At 47.8% G+C, this 16,930-nt stretch overlaps 1 protein-coding gene across 1 annotated transcript in view; it reads right to left on the bottom strand.

Moving 5' to 3' along the window:
• DPP9 (dipeptidyl peptidase 9) overlaps positions 1-16,930 on the bottom strand; it is a 51,245-nt gene that overhangs the window by 17,659 nt on the left and 16,656 nt on the right. Inside the window, 8 exon segments of the mRNA XM_087703339.1 lie at positions 160-312; positions 1,799-1,878; positions 7,593-7,641; positions 7,643-7,759; positions 7,939-8,116; positions 10,096-10,196; positions 12,000-12,061; positions 16,539-16,667. Of these exon segments, the coding sequence (XP_087559465.1) occupies positions 160-312; positions 1,799-1,878; positions 7,593-7,641; positions 7,643-7,759; positions 7,939-8,116; positions 10,096-10,196; positions 12,000-12,061; positions 16,539-16,667 (869 nt within the window).

Raw genomic sequence — 16,930 nt, 5'->3', positions numbered from 1 at the left:
TCTTCACAGGCTGTTTGTGAATCATTACGGTCTGTGAACAGCCGTAATTCACAGCCGTCTAAATAAAAGAGGGTTTGGGGGACTAAGATTGTGATTTAAGCTGTCTCGGGAAGCCTAGGTCAGAACGGAGGTCGGCTTTCGGACCCAAGAGAAACTGACCTGACTCATGGAACAGCTATGGGAGAAGCCCAGGGTGGTGAGTCGCACGACCTCGCCAGGAGATTCGTAGCTGACCACATAGAGGTGATGTTCCAAAGGGGTATCCTTCGTGCCCTGGAAATACACCAGCTTCGTTTCTTCGTTGACCCAAATCTGGAGAGACAAAAGAGACAGCGAGGATGAGAGGGGCGGAGCGCTGGTGAAAAAAGTGTTTTGAGAGCCAGAATTATGGGAGGCAGAATGAGAGTTCATCTCAGCTACACATCCTTAAGCTTCCGATGGTTATCTGCAAAGTTGGGTTGGAAATGACAGTGGGGGTGTCATCTTTAAAGCTCTGGACCAGTTTTGATCACGACAAAGGTTCTGGCTTTTTTTGGAACCTGTCCTGTGGAGGAACCTGTCCTGCTTAGCTTAGTTGCAAAAAGATCCCAGAGTCTGCAAATGAAACAGATGAATAAATCCTGCAATTGAAAGTACATTCTGCCCAACGCACTTCTTTCGGCAAAAGAAGAGATTACCAATTGGAAAAGTCTGCTTAAAGTAAAATGGGATTTGTGTGTGTCTGTTTGTGTGAACCTTCGAGTCAGTTTTTGTCTCCTGGGGACTACCTGAACAAGTTCCTGCCGTTGCCTTGACAAAGAATTTTGTTTGGGGGGGGGGGGCAGTTGTCATTGCCACCTTCCTTGGGCAGAGAGAGAGAGTGACTGGCCCAAAGTCACCCAGCTGGCTTTCATGTCTAAGGCTGGACTACAACTCACTGCCTCCTGGTGACTGATCCAATGTCACCCAGCCAGATATTGTGCCTAAGGCAGAACGAGAACTCACCGTCTCCTAGTGATTGGTCTAAAGTCGCACAATTGCCTTTCATGCCTAAGGCAGGACTAGAACTCACCATTGCCTGGTGATTGGCCCAAAGTCACCTGGCCAGATTTTGTGCCTAAGGAGGAACTAGAACTCACTGTCTCCTGGTGATTGGCCCAAAGCCACCCAGCTGGCTTTCATGCCTAAAGTGGGACTAGAACTCACCGTCTCCTGGGGACTGGCCCAAAGTCACCAGTCTGCTTTCATGCCTAAGGCAGAACTAGAACTCACCATTCCCTGGTGATTGGCCCAAAGTCACCTGGCCAGATTTTGTGCCTAAGGAGGAACTAGAACTCACTGTCTCCTGGTGATTGGCCCAAAGCCACCCAGCTGGCTTTCATGCCTAAAGTGGGACTAGAACTCACGGTCTCCTGGTGATTGGCCCAAAGTCACCAGTCTGCTTTCATGCCTAAGGCAGAACTAGAACTCACCATTCCCTGGTGATTGGCCCAGTCACCTGGCCAGATTTTGTGCCTAAGGAGGAACTAGAACTCACTGTCTCCTGGTGATTGGCCCAAAGCCACCCAGCTGGCTTTCATGCCTAAAGTGGGACTAGAACTCACCGTCTCCTGGGGACTGGCCCAAAGTCACCAGTCCCCCTTTCATGCCCAAGGCAGAACTAGAACTCAGCGACTCCTGGAATCTATCCTGGCGCCTTAACCAATACACTAATCCGTCTCTCTGATTGCTGCAGTAGGAAACTGTCAATCAGAAACCAGAGAATCGATAGCAAAGACCTGAAACGGTGCTTTCACTGGGAGAAGAAGAGACTTCGTACCTTGTATCCATGTCGGGCCAGAACTTCCCACTCTCCACTCGTGAGGGCCACTTCTTCCTTCAGAGGGCATTTGAAGTCACCTGAAAAGACAGAACAAGATTGGGACACGGTGGCCCATTTCCACAGCCGCTTCCTGAAATCAGGTGTGCGGGCAACGCACCAGCCATAATTGGCTGGAGTGTAGCTTCCACCCAGGGATACGGTGGCTCAGTGGCTAAGAAGCTGAGCTTGTCAATCAGAAAGGTTGGCAGTTCGGCGGCTCGAATACCTAGCGCCGCATAACGGAATGAGCTCCCGTTGCTTGTCCCAGCTTCTGCCAACCTAGCAGTTCGAAAGCACGTAAAAAGTAGAAAAATAGGCACCACCTTTGGTGGGAAGGGAACAGCGTTCCGTGCACCTTCGGCATTGAGTCATGCCGGCCACATGACCACGGAGACGTCTTTGGGCAGCACTGGCTCTTTGGCTTTGAAACGGAGATGAGCACCGCCCCCTAGAGTCAGGAACGACTAGCACATATGTGCAAGGGGGAACCTTTACTTTGCAGCTTCCATCATCCCATCTTTCCAAAGGCTGGCGGAGACCTCCGGATGTGTCCATTTTAAAACGAAGCCGCAGAACACTTGTGAGTGACATCTTCCTGTTTGTGACCTCCTTAGAATGCCCTTGCAACAGGACTGTGAGGCCTGTACCCATCTTTTCTCTTGGGTCTTTGGCCTGCCACACTTTCTATTATTCCACTATGCATCTTCTATTGCGGGAAAATGGGAGGGGGGATTGTACGGAGTTAGAGGATATGTAGCCATAACAAAATTCTTTCTAGAAAACCAAGGTCATCCTTTGTCTCTGCACCTCTGCACGTGACTGGGATTGGATGGGTGGAAGCTGCCAGCATGGCAGTGGGAGATTGGACCATGTGATGGACTTATGGGTATGGGGGCAAGATCTTGAACTTTCAGCTGGGTGGGGAAAACCGGGAAGCTTTCAGATTCGGGTTTTCCCAGATGTGCCAACATGGCTCTCTTAATAAACTGGAACTTTGAGCAAGACTTTGCCTTCGATTCTGATTTACTTTTGGATGCTATTTGGAACCCTGACATGGACAGGAGGCTTTGCTCTCCCCGGGGAGCCTAAAATGAAGTGGGAACACTTTCCATTTTGCTTATATCTGAAAGAAGACATTCTTGGTGGTCTCTGAGCTTGGTTATTTTCTTGCAGACATCTCATGACCCATCTAGGCAACATCATCAGTGCTAGAAAAGAATGGGGTCGGCTCTCTGTTCGTACAAAGGTGGCTTGCCTTGTCAGTGTTGGTGAGAGAGTGGATTTCTCATTAGTAGCTCCTTGATTAGGCTGCCGTTTACTATTTGATTGAGGGTCTAAGCTGGTGGTGCAGGCGTCTGTATATAGAGAGCAAATGCCACACTCCCCTCTTAGCATTGATGATGTTATCTAGCTGGGTAATGAAATGCCTGCAAGGAAACAGCAAAGCTCAGAGGACAGCGAAGGTTGCACAGTTGTCATTGTGGTCATCCACCTCCTGCACTTTTCCTTCCACTCCACAAACCCCACTGCCTTCTAACAATGATGACGTTACGTAGTTGGGTCGTGAAACATCTGTAAGAAAGCAACCAAGTTCAAAGATCATAAAGGACCCCACAGTCCTCTTCCCCACAAAACTGAAAATATTTACAGAACCCCTCGCATCCTGGACACAAATTGTTTCAACCCCTACCCTCAAAACGACGCAATTGAGCCCTGCACACCAAGACAACCAGACACAAGGACAGTTTTTCCCTGAACGCCATCACTCTGCTAAACAAATAATTCCCTCACCACTGTCAAACCATTCACTAAGGCTGCATCACTATTTCTATTAGTCTTTGTGGCTTGTATCCTTACGATTGATATTGATAGTTTCCTGATTGCTTATTTGTACCCTCTGACTATCATTAAGTGTTGTACCTTATGATTCTTGACGAATGTATCTTGTCTTTTTATATCCACTGAGAGCATCTGCACCAAAGACAAATTCCTTGTGTGTCCAATCACACTTGACCAATAAAGGATTCTGTTCTATTCTCTAAATTCTATATTCTATCCTATCCTTTTATCCTATCTCTTTTATTTTCTATTCTATTTTTTATTCCATTCTATTCTGCATTCATTCTATTCTATTCTTTCTTATTCTATTTCTTATCCTTGTTCTATTCTATTCTCTAAATTCTATATTCGATCCTATCTCTTTTATCCTATCTCTTTTATTTGCTATTCTATTTTTTATTCCATTTTATTCTGCATTCATTCTTTCTTATTCTATTTCTTATCCTTGTTCTATTCTATTCGTGTTGCGTTCTTTTTCCTTGTTTGTTTTATCCCCCTATGGCAAGCAGTCTTCGACTTAGGACCGCCATCGAGCCCTGCACTTTGTGTCGTTAAGTGAGACATTTGTTCAGTGAGTTTTGCCCCCTCCTCCTTTTACGATCTTTCTTGCCAGACTTGTTAAGTGAATCCCTGCAGTGATTGTATCTTGTCCTTTTATGTAAACTGAGAGCATCTGCACCAAAGACAAATTCCTCGTGTGTCCAATCACACTTGGCCAATAATGAATTCTATTCTGTTCTATGGGTAGAAGTTGAAACCTCTATCCTCAAAATGTTGCTAAAGGGGAATGCACACCAGAACTAGACACAAGGAGAATTTTTCCCCGAATGCCATCACTCTGCTAAACAAATAATTCCCTCAACCCTGTCATATTACCTACTAAGATCGTATTGCTATTCTTCTTCTCTTCCTTCCTAGTACCTATCTCTTTCCCCTTACAACTATAACCATGTTGCTTGTATCTTATTTATTTATTTATTTATTTATTTATTTATTTATTTATTTGTCTTGTATGCCGCCCACTCCCGGAGGACTCCGGGCGGCTCACAAAAGACAAGGGAAAGGGGGAAAACGAGACAAAGACAACATATTAAAAACAAAACCAACCTTCACAATTTCCGTGGAGGTAAATGCTTCTCAGCCCACCCACCCACCCCCCCAGCCTGCTGGAACAGCCAGGACTTGGTGGCTTTGCGGAAGGCCGGGAGGGTAGTAAGGGTCCGGATCTCAACAGGGAGCTCGTTCCAGAGGGCCGGAGCTGCAACAGAGAAGGCTCTCCCCCGGGGAGTCGCCAGCCGACATTGGCTGGCAGATGGAATCCGGAGGATACCTAACCTGTGCGATCTAATTGGTCTGAGAGAGGTAATTGGCAGGAGGCAGTCTCTCAGGTACCCAGGTCCGATGCCATGTAAGGCTTTATAGGTAGCGACCAGCACCTTGAAGCAGATTCGGAGACTAATAGGTAGCCAGTGCAGCTCGCGGAGGATAAGTGTAACGTGGGTGTACCTTGGTGCACCCACAATCGCTCGTGCGGCTGCATTCTGGACTAATTGGAGTCTTCGAACACTCTTCAAGGGCAGCCCCATGTAGAGCGCATTACAATAATCCAGTCAATTTATATCGTTTTATTTGTTTCCTAGTATAATTTGATTGCTTATTAATAACCTATGACTTTCACTGTGTTTTATCTCATGATTCTTGATGGATGTATTCGATTTTATTTTTCTTTATGTACACTGAGAACATATGCACCAGAGACAAATTCCTCGAGTTTCCAATCACACTTGGCCAATAAACAATTCCATTCCATTCCAAAAACCCATTACCTCCTAACACTGATGACATTACAGAGTTGGGTGGTGAAACATCTGCAGGAAAACCACCAAGCTCAGGGGCCATCAAGGGCCCTTCATCTCAATCCAGAACAAATATTCTCCTTTTTTCTGAAAGGCTCATGCAAGAGATAGCAAGAAAAACCTCGTGAGCTAGAAGGAGCCAACAAACACCGATGGGAGAAGCATTTCTGCTAGATCACAACATTCATGCAATCCTAGAAAGGGGATTGTGCAAGTGCCTGTTTTGCAACCCTGCAACGGTGCTGGCAACACAACTTCACATTGTTGTTTTCTGCTTTTCAGCTGGCGCTCTTTCCCTTGCCAATTTTTAAAAACCTACTTAATGGTTTTTATTGTTGTTAAATGACTGGGTCGGTTAGTAACCGTTTGAAGTTACCATGGATACACACACACACACACACACACACACACACACTTTTCAATTTCAATCAGACTAGAGCCGGGAAGAACGTTGGGTGATCTTCCAGTCCAACCCCTTGCAATTCCAAAATTTGAACAGCCGCATCATTGTCACAAGATTGTATTTTAGGCGCTTGGCAACAGGCTCACATTTACATCCCTCTGCCGCATCCCGTGATTACATGATGAGATTTTTGGCACTTTTTTCAGCAAAAAAATGCCTATTGGGTATTAAGTGATTCATTTTACGTGACTCTTGCATTCAATTAATGACTGTCACCAAAATTTGTCAAATCAGGTAGTCATATGGTGACCCACTAAATCACTACAATTCTAAGTTCAATGAGAGTTGTGAGTAATGTATGTGTACACACACCTGTATGACATATGTATGTATGTAAGTATATATGCATAAAAGGCAAAGGTTCCCCTCCTACATATGTGCTAGTCGTTCCCGACTCTAGGGGGCGGTGCTCATCTCCGTTTCAAAGCTGAAGAGGCAGCGCTGTCCGAGGACGTCTCCATGGTCACGTGGCTGGCATGACTAAACGTCGAAGGCGCACAGAACGCTGTTCCCTTCCCACCAAAGGTGGTCCCTATTTTTCTACTTGCATTTTTACATGCTTTCGAACTGCTAGGTTGGCAGAAGCTGAGACAAATAACGGAAGCTCACTCCGTTACGCGGCTCTAGGGATTCGAACCGCTGAACTGCCAAACTTTCTGATCGACAAGCTCAGCCTCTTAGCCGCTGAGGCCACCAGCATCTATTGAAACTAATTTGTTAAAAAAAAAAACAAGCAAGAATGAAAAAAAAATACTTTTTGCAATGAGCCCATGTAAAGAAATCTTTGTAAGGAAGTCATGGTGCATTAAAATATTAATAAGACTGGGAACAATGCTCTCTGAGCGTGGTTATTTTCTTACAGACGTTTCATCACCCAACTACTTAACATCATCAGTGCCAGGAAAGAATGGGATTTGCGAGGAGGAGGACGACGACGATAACTGTGGAATTCTAATTCCAATTCTAATTCAGACCGATTAGATCTCACAGGTTAGGTCTCCTCCGGATTCCATCTGCCAGCCAATGTCGGCTGGCAACCCCCCGGGGGAGAGCCTTCTCTGTTGCAGCTCCAGCCCTCTGGAATGATCTCCCTGTCGAGATCCGGACCCTTACTACCCTCCCGGCCTTCCGCAAAGCCACCAAGTCCTGGCTGCTCCAGCTGGCCGGGGGGGCCTGTGAAATATCCAGCCCCACGGAAATTGTGAATGTTGTGGTTTTGTTTTTAAAGTGTTGTCTTTGTCTAGTTTTCCCCCTTTCCCTTGTCTATTGTGAGCCGCCCGGAGTCCTTCGGGAGTGGGCGGCATACAAGACAAATAAAATCAAAATCAAAATCAAATTCTTGGTGTTCTCTGAGCTTGGTTATTTTCTTGGAGACATTATATGAACCAACTAGGTAACATCATCAAGTGTTAGAAGGGAATGGGGGTTTGCAGGGAGGAGGGCTGTGGGGTCCTTGGTGCTCTCTGACCTTGGTTGTTTTCTTGCAGACATTCATGACCGAACTAGGTAACATCATCAGTGCTAGAAAGAGTCGTCCTTTCCACAGCCCAAGAATTTGTGCGCGAAGGGAGGCCCAAGCGCTCCCCGCCCTCACCTTTGCTAGGCACGTACGGCTGAGTCCAGTCGTACATCTTGCGCTGCAGGGATGGCTGTGACTCTGTACAAGTGGCAGAAGCCCGTCTTGCATTCGTTCGCTCGGAGAAAGGTCAGCTCATCCTCTTTCTCCTCTGACTGGGCGAAAGGGTAGAAGATGTCGTGGACCTGCCCAGGAGACAAACATGGCAGAAGATGCTGAGTACCATCCGTTCAAACATGCCGCGATTTGGGGGGAGTAAGGGGGGGTGAACAGACACACACAGGATGCAAAAAACAAAAACGGGGGAGGAGGAGGAGGAGGAGAGGACTTGTGAGAAAAGGCCCCGTATTTGAGCCCGCCTTACGTTGATCCAAACGTTGGTGACTTCTTCGTAGACGATGAAGGGATGGGTGTTCTCGGGCACGGCTTTGGCAAATTCCAGGCGCTGTTCCTCGTTTTCCGGGACCGGGATGAAGAGGGCGGGAGGGAAGAGGACCAGCTGGAGCTGCTGCTGAGGTCTGTCGAGGAACATGGCCCATGCGCTGCGCGGAAGAGGGAGGAGAGAAAAGGCTGTGAGCAGGAAAAGCCCATGGGAGCAATTGCACGCTGATCCTTCGGGAGCACGGCTGAGGAATTCCGTGAACTTCCACGGGAGCCTCCAAAGGTGGCAACTTTTAAGGTTTTGTGGACTTCAACTCCCAGAATTCTGGGAGTTAAAAGTCCACGAGTCTCAAAGTTGCCAAGTTTGGGGACCCCTGCCATAAACGGAACTCGGGGTTTATGTCTCAAATTCCCCTGGCACAGCTTTTCCCACTTTATTATTTTTTTATTTCAATTTTCCACATCTTTAATCACTAGCATCTGAAATTCAAAAAGGCAGGCAGCTTGGGAGCAGGGCAGGAGGAGACAGCAACAGGTGCCAGGAAACCAGGATAAAGACACCCCAATGTTGATGAAGGAGAATGTTTGTAGCTCAGGGCTGAAATGAGGGGGTCCTTGGTGGTCTCTGAGCTTGGTGGTTTTCTTGCAGGTGTCTCATGACCCAACTAGATAACATCATCAGTGCTAGAAGGAAGTGGGAGAAGGATTGTATGGCCCTTGGTGCTCTCTGAGCTTGGTGGTTTTCTTGCAGGTGTCTCAGGACCCAACTAAATAACATCCTCAGTGGGAGAAGGGAGCGGGGTATGTGGAGAGGAAGAGGAAGAGGAAGAAGGAGAAGAGGAAGAAGACCGCAAGGACTGTGGGGTCTTTGATGCTTTCTGAGCTTGGCGGTTTTCTGACAGGCCTTTTATTTACCCAACTAGGTAACATCATCAGTGCTAGAAGGGAGCAGAGTACGTGGAGGGGAGAGGAGGAGGAGGAGGAGGAGGTGGAGGAGGAGGAGGAGGAAGACAGCAAGGATTGTGGGGTCTCTGATGCTTTCTGAGCTTGGTGGTTTTCTAAGAGGCCTTTTATTTACCCAACTAGATAACATCATCAGTGGTAGAAGGGAGCAGAGTACGTGGAAAGGAGAGGAGGAGGAGGAGGAGGAGGAGGAGGTGGAGGAGGAGGAGGAGGAGGAGGTGGAGGAGGAGGAGGAGGAAGACAGCAAGGACTGTGGGGTCTTTGATGCTTTCTGAGCTTGGTGGTTTTCTGGCAGGCCTTTTATTTACCCAACTAGGTAACATCATCAGTGCTAGAAGGGAGCAGGGTACGTGGAAAGGAGAGGAGGAAGAGGAAGGAGAGGAAGGAGAAGAGGAAGAAGAAGACAGCAAGGACTGTGGGGTCTTTGATGCTTTCTGAGCTTGGTGGTTTTCTCACAGACGCTTTATTTACCCAACTAGAAAACATCACCAGTGCTGCACCTCTTGCTACCCTAGTTGGCTAATGAACATCTGCCAAAAAACCCCAACCCACCAAGCTCACAGAGGAACGAAGGACCGCCTTACTGAGATATTGATCAAAATACGCAAACACAGGAACCTAGGAGAGGGTAGCTGAGCTGTCTCTGTTAGGAATATAATTCTAACGGTTGGGTTGGCAATATATAAATCATGTAACAATGATGCACCTGTTTTTTTTAAATCATGCTGTAAATGTGATTGGTTGCTGTTTCCTCAATCGGCCATAAGAGGGATCCAGAATGTCTGTTAGCTCTCTGTTTGTTAGATGCTGGGCTGATCTGATCTGAGTGTTTTGGAAGCTGGCTGTTAGAAAGTGCTGTGAGCTATTGTAAGTTTTGCAACTGTTAGCAAACCTTGAATGCCGGACTGATTATATGTTACTGGACTATGTTATTTGGATCATCCCTTAACTGAAAGATATTGATGACTGACTGTCTTATCCGTGTATGATTTGGACTGTTTGATGGACTCTGATACCTCTATTTCCACGAAAGTAAAAGCCTATTTAAACTGCAGTGTCTCTGTATGCTGGTTTGCGTGTTCTCCAACACAACTCTCACAACGCTTCGCTGAACGCACTCGCTCTCCCAACGGGGAGCTGACGTAACAGTCTCCATCTCAACTACACAGATACTTACTATTTGCCATCTCGTGTCCAACCTGCTCGCGCAATGTACTCCACGTTGGGGAACATGGTAGCAAAGGGGTGTACCAGCTCCATGTCACAGGCATGCACGATCTGTAAATATTGGGGGGGGGGGGGGGAGAGAGGTTGAAAATGTAACCGGAGAAAGTTATGGATATTGCAAATACTGCACGTCTCTGCCAAGAAAGTTATTACCAAAGCAGAAATGAAATGCACATTTGCAAGGGGTTTGGCCAGCTTCTATAAACTGAACTTAATTAAATGACCAATTCAAGCAAATTACTTAATTTTTTTAAAAAAAATTAAAACAATAACTTCCTTTTCATTCCTTCATGGATGCCGAGGCACTTTTGTTTTTATTTGGTTATTATTTTTCACGAAGTCGCTGGCATAAGCCATCCAACTCCATAACTACTTTCGGGTGGCACAAAATATACAATTAAAAGCAAACGCAATTAAAATAATAAAGGCAGGAGGCAAATGAATACATTCCAACCACGAAAAGAAAACTCAATGCTGTAAAAAAAAAAACATCTAGAGAAAACAATTGTTGTCATCTGGTTATTTGGCAGTTAATTTTATTTAATGATTTAATTTTTTGGAAAAAAAAAAAAAAGGAAGACAGAAGATTTCCCCAAAGAGAGATCTGAGGTTTGTTTTCATTTTTTAAATGACACAAGCAGAGTTACAGCTCCAATTTTCTCCCTATAACACATTGAAATGGGGGAAGGGAGGGAGGAGACGCAAGATTAAAATATTAATTGTTGTTCTTAGTTGCAAAGTCTTGTCTGAGACATCATCGCAACCCTATGGACAACGTTCCTCCAGGCCTTTCTGTCCTCTAGCATCCTCTGGAGTCCATGTGGCTGCATCCAGCCCCCTCATTCTCTGCCATCCCCTTCTTCTTTTGCCCTCCATCTTTCCCAGCATGAGGCTCTTCTCCAGGGAGTCCTTCCTTCTCATCAGGTGGCCAAAGTACTTGAGTTTCCTCTTCAGGATCTGGCCTTCTAAAGAGCAGTCAGGATTGATCTCCTCTAGGACTGACCGGTTGGATGGCCTTGCAGTCCAAGGGACTCAGTGCAGGAATCTTCTTCTTCAGCACCAGAGTTCAAAGGCCTCCATTCTTTGGCACTCAGCCTTCCTTATGGCCCAACCTTCACAGCCATCCATTGCAACTGGGAAAACCACAGCCTTGGCTATACACACTTTTGTTGGCAGGGTGATGATATCTCTGCTTTTTAGGATGCTGTCTAGATTTGCCCTAGCTTTCCTCCCAAGGAGCAAGCCTCTTTTAATGTCTTGGCTGCAGTTCCCATCTGTGGTGATCTTGGAGCCCAGGAAAATAAAATCTGTCACTGCCTCCATTTCTTCCCCATCTTATTTGCCAGGAATTAAGAGGGCCAGATGCCTCGAAGGCTTCCTGCCAAGGCTAAGGAGCTGGACTAGAAGACCTCCAAGGTCCCGGTTCCACCACAAATGCGCGAACGACAAAAGCGTGCCTCACTAAACCGCGCCGACAAAACCGCGCCGACAAAACCGCGCGACGAAGGAGCGACGAATGAGCCCTGAAGCGCGCCGACAACAGCGCGCCGACAGAAGCGCGATGTAACCGAACCCTAACCTAACCCTAACCCTTACCTTAACTTAAATCGTGCTTCTGTTGGCGCGCTGTTGTCGGCGCGCTTTTGACATCGCGGTGTTAGCGCCGCGCTTTTGTCGGCGCGCTTATGACGTTCGCGCTTTTGTCGGGTCACGCAAGGTCCCTTCCAGCCCTATGGCTCTATGATCCACTGCCCTGTTTTTTGTTTTTTTTTAAGAGTTGGTTGGAAAAGACAAGCAGGGCCTAAGACAAAGTATAAAAATCAAAGCTGCCATATCAGAGCACAAAACACTCACCTTTCCTTGGCTGTCGGTTTGAAACTCTGCCAGCTTCAATGAGATTTTGGGATTTTTGCTGCCTGAAAAGGAGATATAATAAAGGGATGCAAAATATAGTGATTTGAAGCTTTGACATCCGCAAGGTGGGAGGGGGGATGGGTTTCATACTCCCTTAGGTTAATTTTGTACCTAACAATGGGGCCCCTAAGTAGATGATCCAATTTTATCCACAATCCTATTTTGTGCACAACATGATGTCTTAACTGTATGTTCCTCCCTGTTCTGAGCGAGGCTTCCCAAAAGCATGAAGCCAACTCCTGGTCCCGACAAAAAACCCTTTTATTAATTGACTGGGAATTCTGCTCATTCACATCCAGCAAAGTCCTTCAAGGGAGGATTTACAGTCACAGAACGTATCTGGCTTGGAGAGCTGCCAGGCTGATATCTGCAAAACCTGGCAAGGAATCTCGGAGAGTCCCGAACCAATTAAGCGAACTAATTGTCTCCTACAAACTCCCCTCCCCTTTCGCTCCTCTTTTATTTCCTCTGGGAGGGGCCATTCACTGTCCACCTGTGCCTTTACTCCCAAGTCGACCCCTGTTCTTTAGCTGTTCTCTTCATCTGGCAACTCTGCCCATGCGCACACTGGAAACAGGCTCCACCTGTTCTTCTGCCCCACTGATGTCTGACTCGAAAGGCAGCACATAACTACCAGATGGCCCTGGCCCCCTCTCTGCCTCTGACACAGAGCCTTCCCCAGACTCCAGGACTGGCCCATGTTCCTCCCCAACTTCCTCAGTGTCCGAATCTGCTGCCAGCTCTGCTGGCGGGCCACAACACTCCCTTTTCACAGTGCTCAGTTAAGGGTACCACATACCAAGGTGGCGCAGTGGTTAAATGCAGCACTGCAGGCTACTGCTAGATCAGCAGGTCAGCGGTTCAAATCTCACCGGCTCAGGGTTGACTCAGCCTTCCATCCTTCCGAGGTGGGTAAAATGAGGACCCAGATTGTTGGGGGCAATATGCTGACTCTCTGTAAACCGCTTAGAGAGGCCTGAAAGGCCTATGAAGCGGTATATAAGTCTACTGCTATATACCACCATGGAAAAGCTATGATTAGATTACTCGCAATTGATGAGGCTCAATAAAGATGTCGAGGTGGCGCAGTGGTTAAATGCAGCACTGCAGGCTACTTCAGCTGACTGCTAGATCAGCAGTTCGGCTGTTCAAATCTCACCGGCTCAGGGTTGACTCAGCCTTCCATCCTTCCGAGGTGGGTAAAATGAGGACCCGGATTGTTGTTGGGGGCGATATGCTGACTCTGTAAACCGCTTAGAGAGGGCTGAAAGCCCTATGAAGCGGTATATAAGTCTAACTGCTATGTTGAGGCTCTAGAAATATTTCCAAGACCCACAAGAAGATTTGGGGATTGGAGGCTAAACTCTATGATGAATGGTTGCAGGAACTAACGTGTTTCCCCCCAAATGAGACATGCTCTGCTAATAAGGCCAATCGGGCTTTTCAGAGCATGCGCCATAATAGCCCCCCCCCCCCCTGAAAATAAGCCCGCCCCCAACTATTTATGCCCATGTGCCATGGCAGTCCCCGCCATTACCACTGTACCACCTACCGGTACAGCTTGCGGGGCAAGAAGAGGTCTTGCCACAAAAACAGAGGCAGGCGAAGCAAAGTGCTTCCAGCCCCCCCCCCCCCCGCCCTTCCCTCCCGTGCAAAAAGAGCCCGCCGCAAAAACAGCGGCAGTCCAGCAATGCGATCACCCCCTCCCACCTGTTTCTTCTCGCCAGGGGTGGGTTTCTCGCCCCGTTCCAACCGGTTCGGTTGGAACGGGGCCGGCGGCGTCCTCGTGCACGCGCGCGGCGCACGCATGCGTACTAGCGTCTGTGCGATGCTCCAGCTGCTCCTGGAGGATCGCGCAGGCGCTGTATGCGTCCTGCGCATGTGTGGAAGCGCAGAACTCGTCAAAACCGGGTAAGAAACGCGGGCGGGCGGGTGGACCCTTCGGCGTTCCCGGAAGTTACTTACTTCCGGGTTCGCCGACCAACCAGTTCGCGGGGACCGCCGCGAACCGTCTGAAACCCACCCCTGCTTCTCGCGCAAAAAACCACTACCCACCCCAATGGTAAAGGCAGCCTGCCTGGTTGCCTTCCCTGCCGTCCCTTTAGCAAGGGGCGGCAGGTGGGGGCGGGGGGAGAAGCGAGGTGCGCCTTTTACCTTTCCAGGTCTGTTGCGTTCCTCGCCCTTTCACCCATCGAATCCCCTAGTAAAAAAAACCTCATGAGTTTAACTCGCGAGTTTTTTTTTTTACAAGGGGATTCAATGGGCGAAAGGGTGAGGAATGCAACGGACCTTCCCTCGCGGCCCAATACCGCCCACCTCGCCCCAATGGTAAAGGCAGCCTGCCTGGTTCCCGTCCCCGCCGTCCCTTTAGCGAGAGGTGGCAGGTGGGGGGGGGGAGGAGACCCGTGTCCTAGCGCTACCAGAGACTGACAGCTCCGCTGCGTTCCTCGCCCTTTCGCCCATTGAATCCCCTTGTAAAAAAAACCTCGCAAATTGAACTCATGAGGTTTTTTTAACAAGGGGATTCAATGGGAGAATGGGCGAGGAACGCCGTGACCCGTCAAAAGGGCGAACAACAAAACCGCGCCCGGCTAAACCGCGTCGCTGCCGTCATCAACGCGGCGACAACAGCCAGCGCGGAGAAAGAAGGGCGCTTTAAATAGCACGTTGAAAGAAAGCCGATTCAACTTAAGGTAAGGGTTAGGGTTAGCTTTAGGGTTAGGTTAAGGGTTAGGTTAAGGGTTAGGGTTAGGTTTAGGGTTAGGGTTAGGTTAAGGGTTAGGGTTAGGTTAAGGGTTAGGGTTAGGTTTAGGGTTAGGTTAAGGGTTAAGTTTAGGGTTAGGTTAAGGGTTAGGTTTAGGGTTAAGTTTAGGGTTAGGGTTAGGATTAGGTTTAGGGTTAGGTTTAGGGGTTAAGTTTAGGTTTATAGTTTACAGCGTGCTTCTGTCTCCGTGCTGTTGTCGCCCTCTTGATGATGTCAGCAACGCGGTTTAGTCGGGCGCGGTTTTGTCGTTCGCCCTTTTGTCGGTGAACCAGGAACGCGATGGAGCTGGAAAGTTAAGAGGCGCGCCTCGCTTCTCCCCCCCACCAACTGCCACCCCTCGCTAAAGGGACGGCGGGGAAGGGAACCAGGCAGGCTGCCTTTACCATTGGGGCGAGCTGGGCGGTGTTGGGCTGCATTCCTCGCCATTGTGTTCAGGGAAGCCCCTGGTTAAAAAAAAACCCCTTCTCGCGATTTCAAGAAGTTTGATTGAACTCGTTAGAAGGGTTTTTTTTTACCAGCCGCTTCCCTGAGCGCAATGGCGAGGAATGCGACGGAGCTGGAAAGGTAAAAGGCGCACCTCGCTTCTCACCTGCCCCCAAAAATAATAAGCCCTCCCCTATAATAAGCCCAAGGCCATATTTCATGGGGCAAAATTTAATAAGACCCTGTCTTATTTTCGGAGAAACACTGTAGATATGCCAAGTCTATCCAAAAAAAATAATGAGGGATGACATGATAGAAAGTGTGCCAACATTTGATGGGCTGCCACCAAGAAGAGGGTGGAGGGGGTTGACCTGTTCTCCAAAGCACCTAAGAGCAGGACAAGAAGCAATGGATGGAAATTAATGAAGGAGAGAAGCAACCTGGAATTGAGGGGAAACTTCCTAGTAGTTAGAATAATTAATCAGTGGAATAAGTTGCTTCCTGAAATTGTGGGTGTTCCAACACTGGAGTGTTAGGAATATAATCTAACGGTTGGGTTGGCAATATATAAATCATGTAACAATGCTGTACCTGTTTCTTTAAATCATACTGTAAAATGTGATTGGTTGCTGTTTCCTCAACCGGCCATAAGGGGGAGCCAGAACGACTGTTATCTCTCTGTTTTGTTAGATGCTGGGCTGATCTGATCTGAGTGTTTTAGAAGCTGGCTGTTAGAAAGTGCCGTGAGCTATTGTAAGTTTTGCAACTGCTAGCAAACTTTGAGTACCAGACTGTTTGTATGATTATGGACTATGTTATTTGGATTATCCCTTAACTGAAAGACGTTGATGACTGACTGTCTTATCCGTGTATGACTTGGACTGTTTGATGGACTCTGATACCTCTATTTCCACGAAAGTAAAAAACCTATTTAAACTGCAGTGTCTCTGTATGCTGGTTTGTGTGTTCTCCAACAGAACTCTCACAACGCTTCGCTGAACGTACTCGCTCTCCCAACGGGGAACTTACGTAACAGTCTCCATCTCAACTACACAGATACTTACTACCTTTGAAGAAGAGACTAGACAGTCACTTGTCTGAAAGGGTGTAGAATCTCATGCTTGAGCAGGGGGTTGGACTAGAAGACCTCCAAGGTCCCTTCCAATTCTTTTATTCTATATTCTATATGTCAGCCTGCATACAGACTGCATGTGGACACATAGAAGTCCCTTCCAGTTCTGTTAGGACTACCTATAACTTTCTTCTCCTCCCATCCATCATCTCCCACTGACCTGTTCTGGGATACCGGTATGTGTCCGTTTTCCGTTCTTCCAGAGCCGGTGAAGGGACGTGAATCACCTCCACCTCGGATTCATCGACTTCCTCATACAGAATTCGGAATGTCTTCCAGCCTTCGGGTCCTAAATGGAAAGCAGGCAAGTCGGAGGATTGGGGGGGAAGGTTATTAGATGAGGGAAGAAATAAAGTTTATTTTTATTTTCTCTGGGTACATAATTACATATATTAAAATGAAAATCTGATGCCCGCTCTCAAAATATATAGATATACACACGGCTGTTGTGGCCCGGCAGGAGCCATTGGAGCTGCCACCACACTCCAACAGCAAGGGGCCCTATGAGTCGGCCCTGGAGGATGTGGAGGACCCTGGACAGGGTTCCAACTC

The sequence above is a fragment of the Thamnophis sirtalis genome, unplaced genomic scaffold (genome assembly GCF_051295495.1).
Source record: "Thamnophis sirtalis isolate CommonGarterSnake01/CBP01778 unplaced genomic scaffold, rThaSir2_p1.2 scaffold_1, whole genome shotgun sequence".
Lineage (NCBI taxonomy): Eukaryota > Metazoa > Chordata > Lepidosauria > Squamata > Natricidae > Thamnophis > Thamnophis sirtalis.
This window is presented reverse-complemented; position numbering and strand designations above follow the sequence as displayed.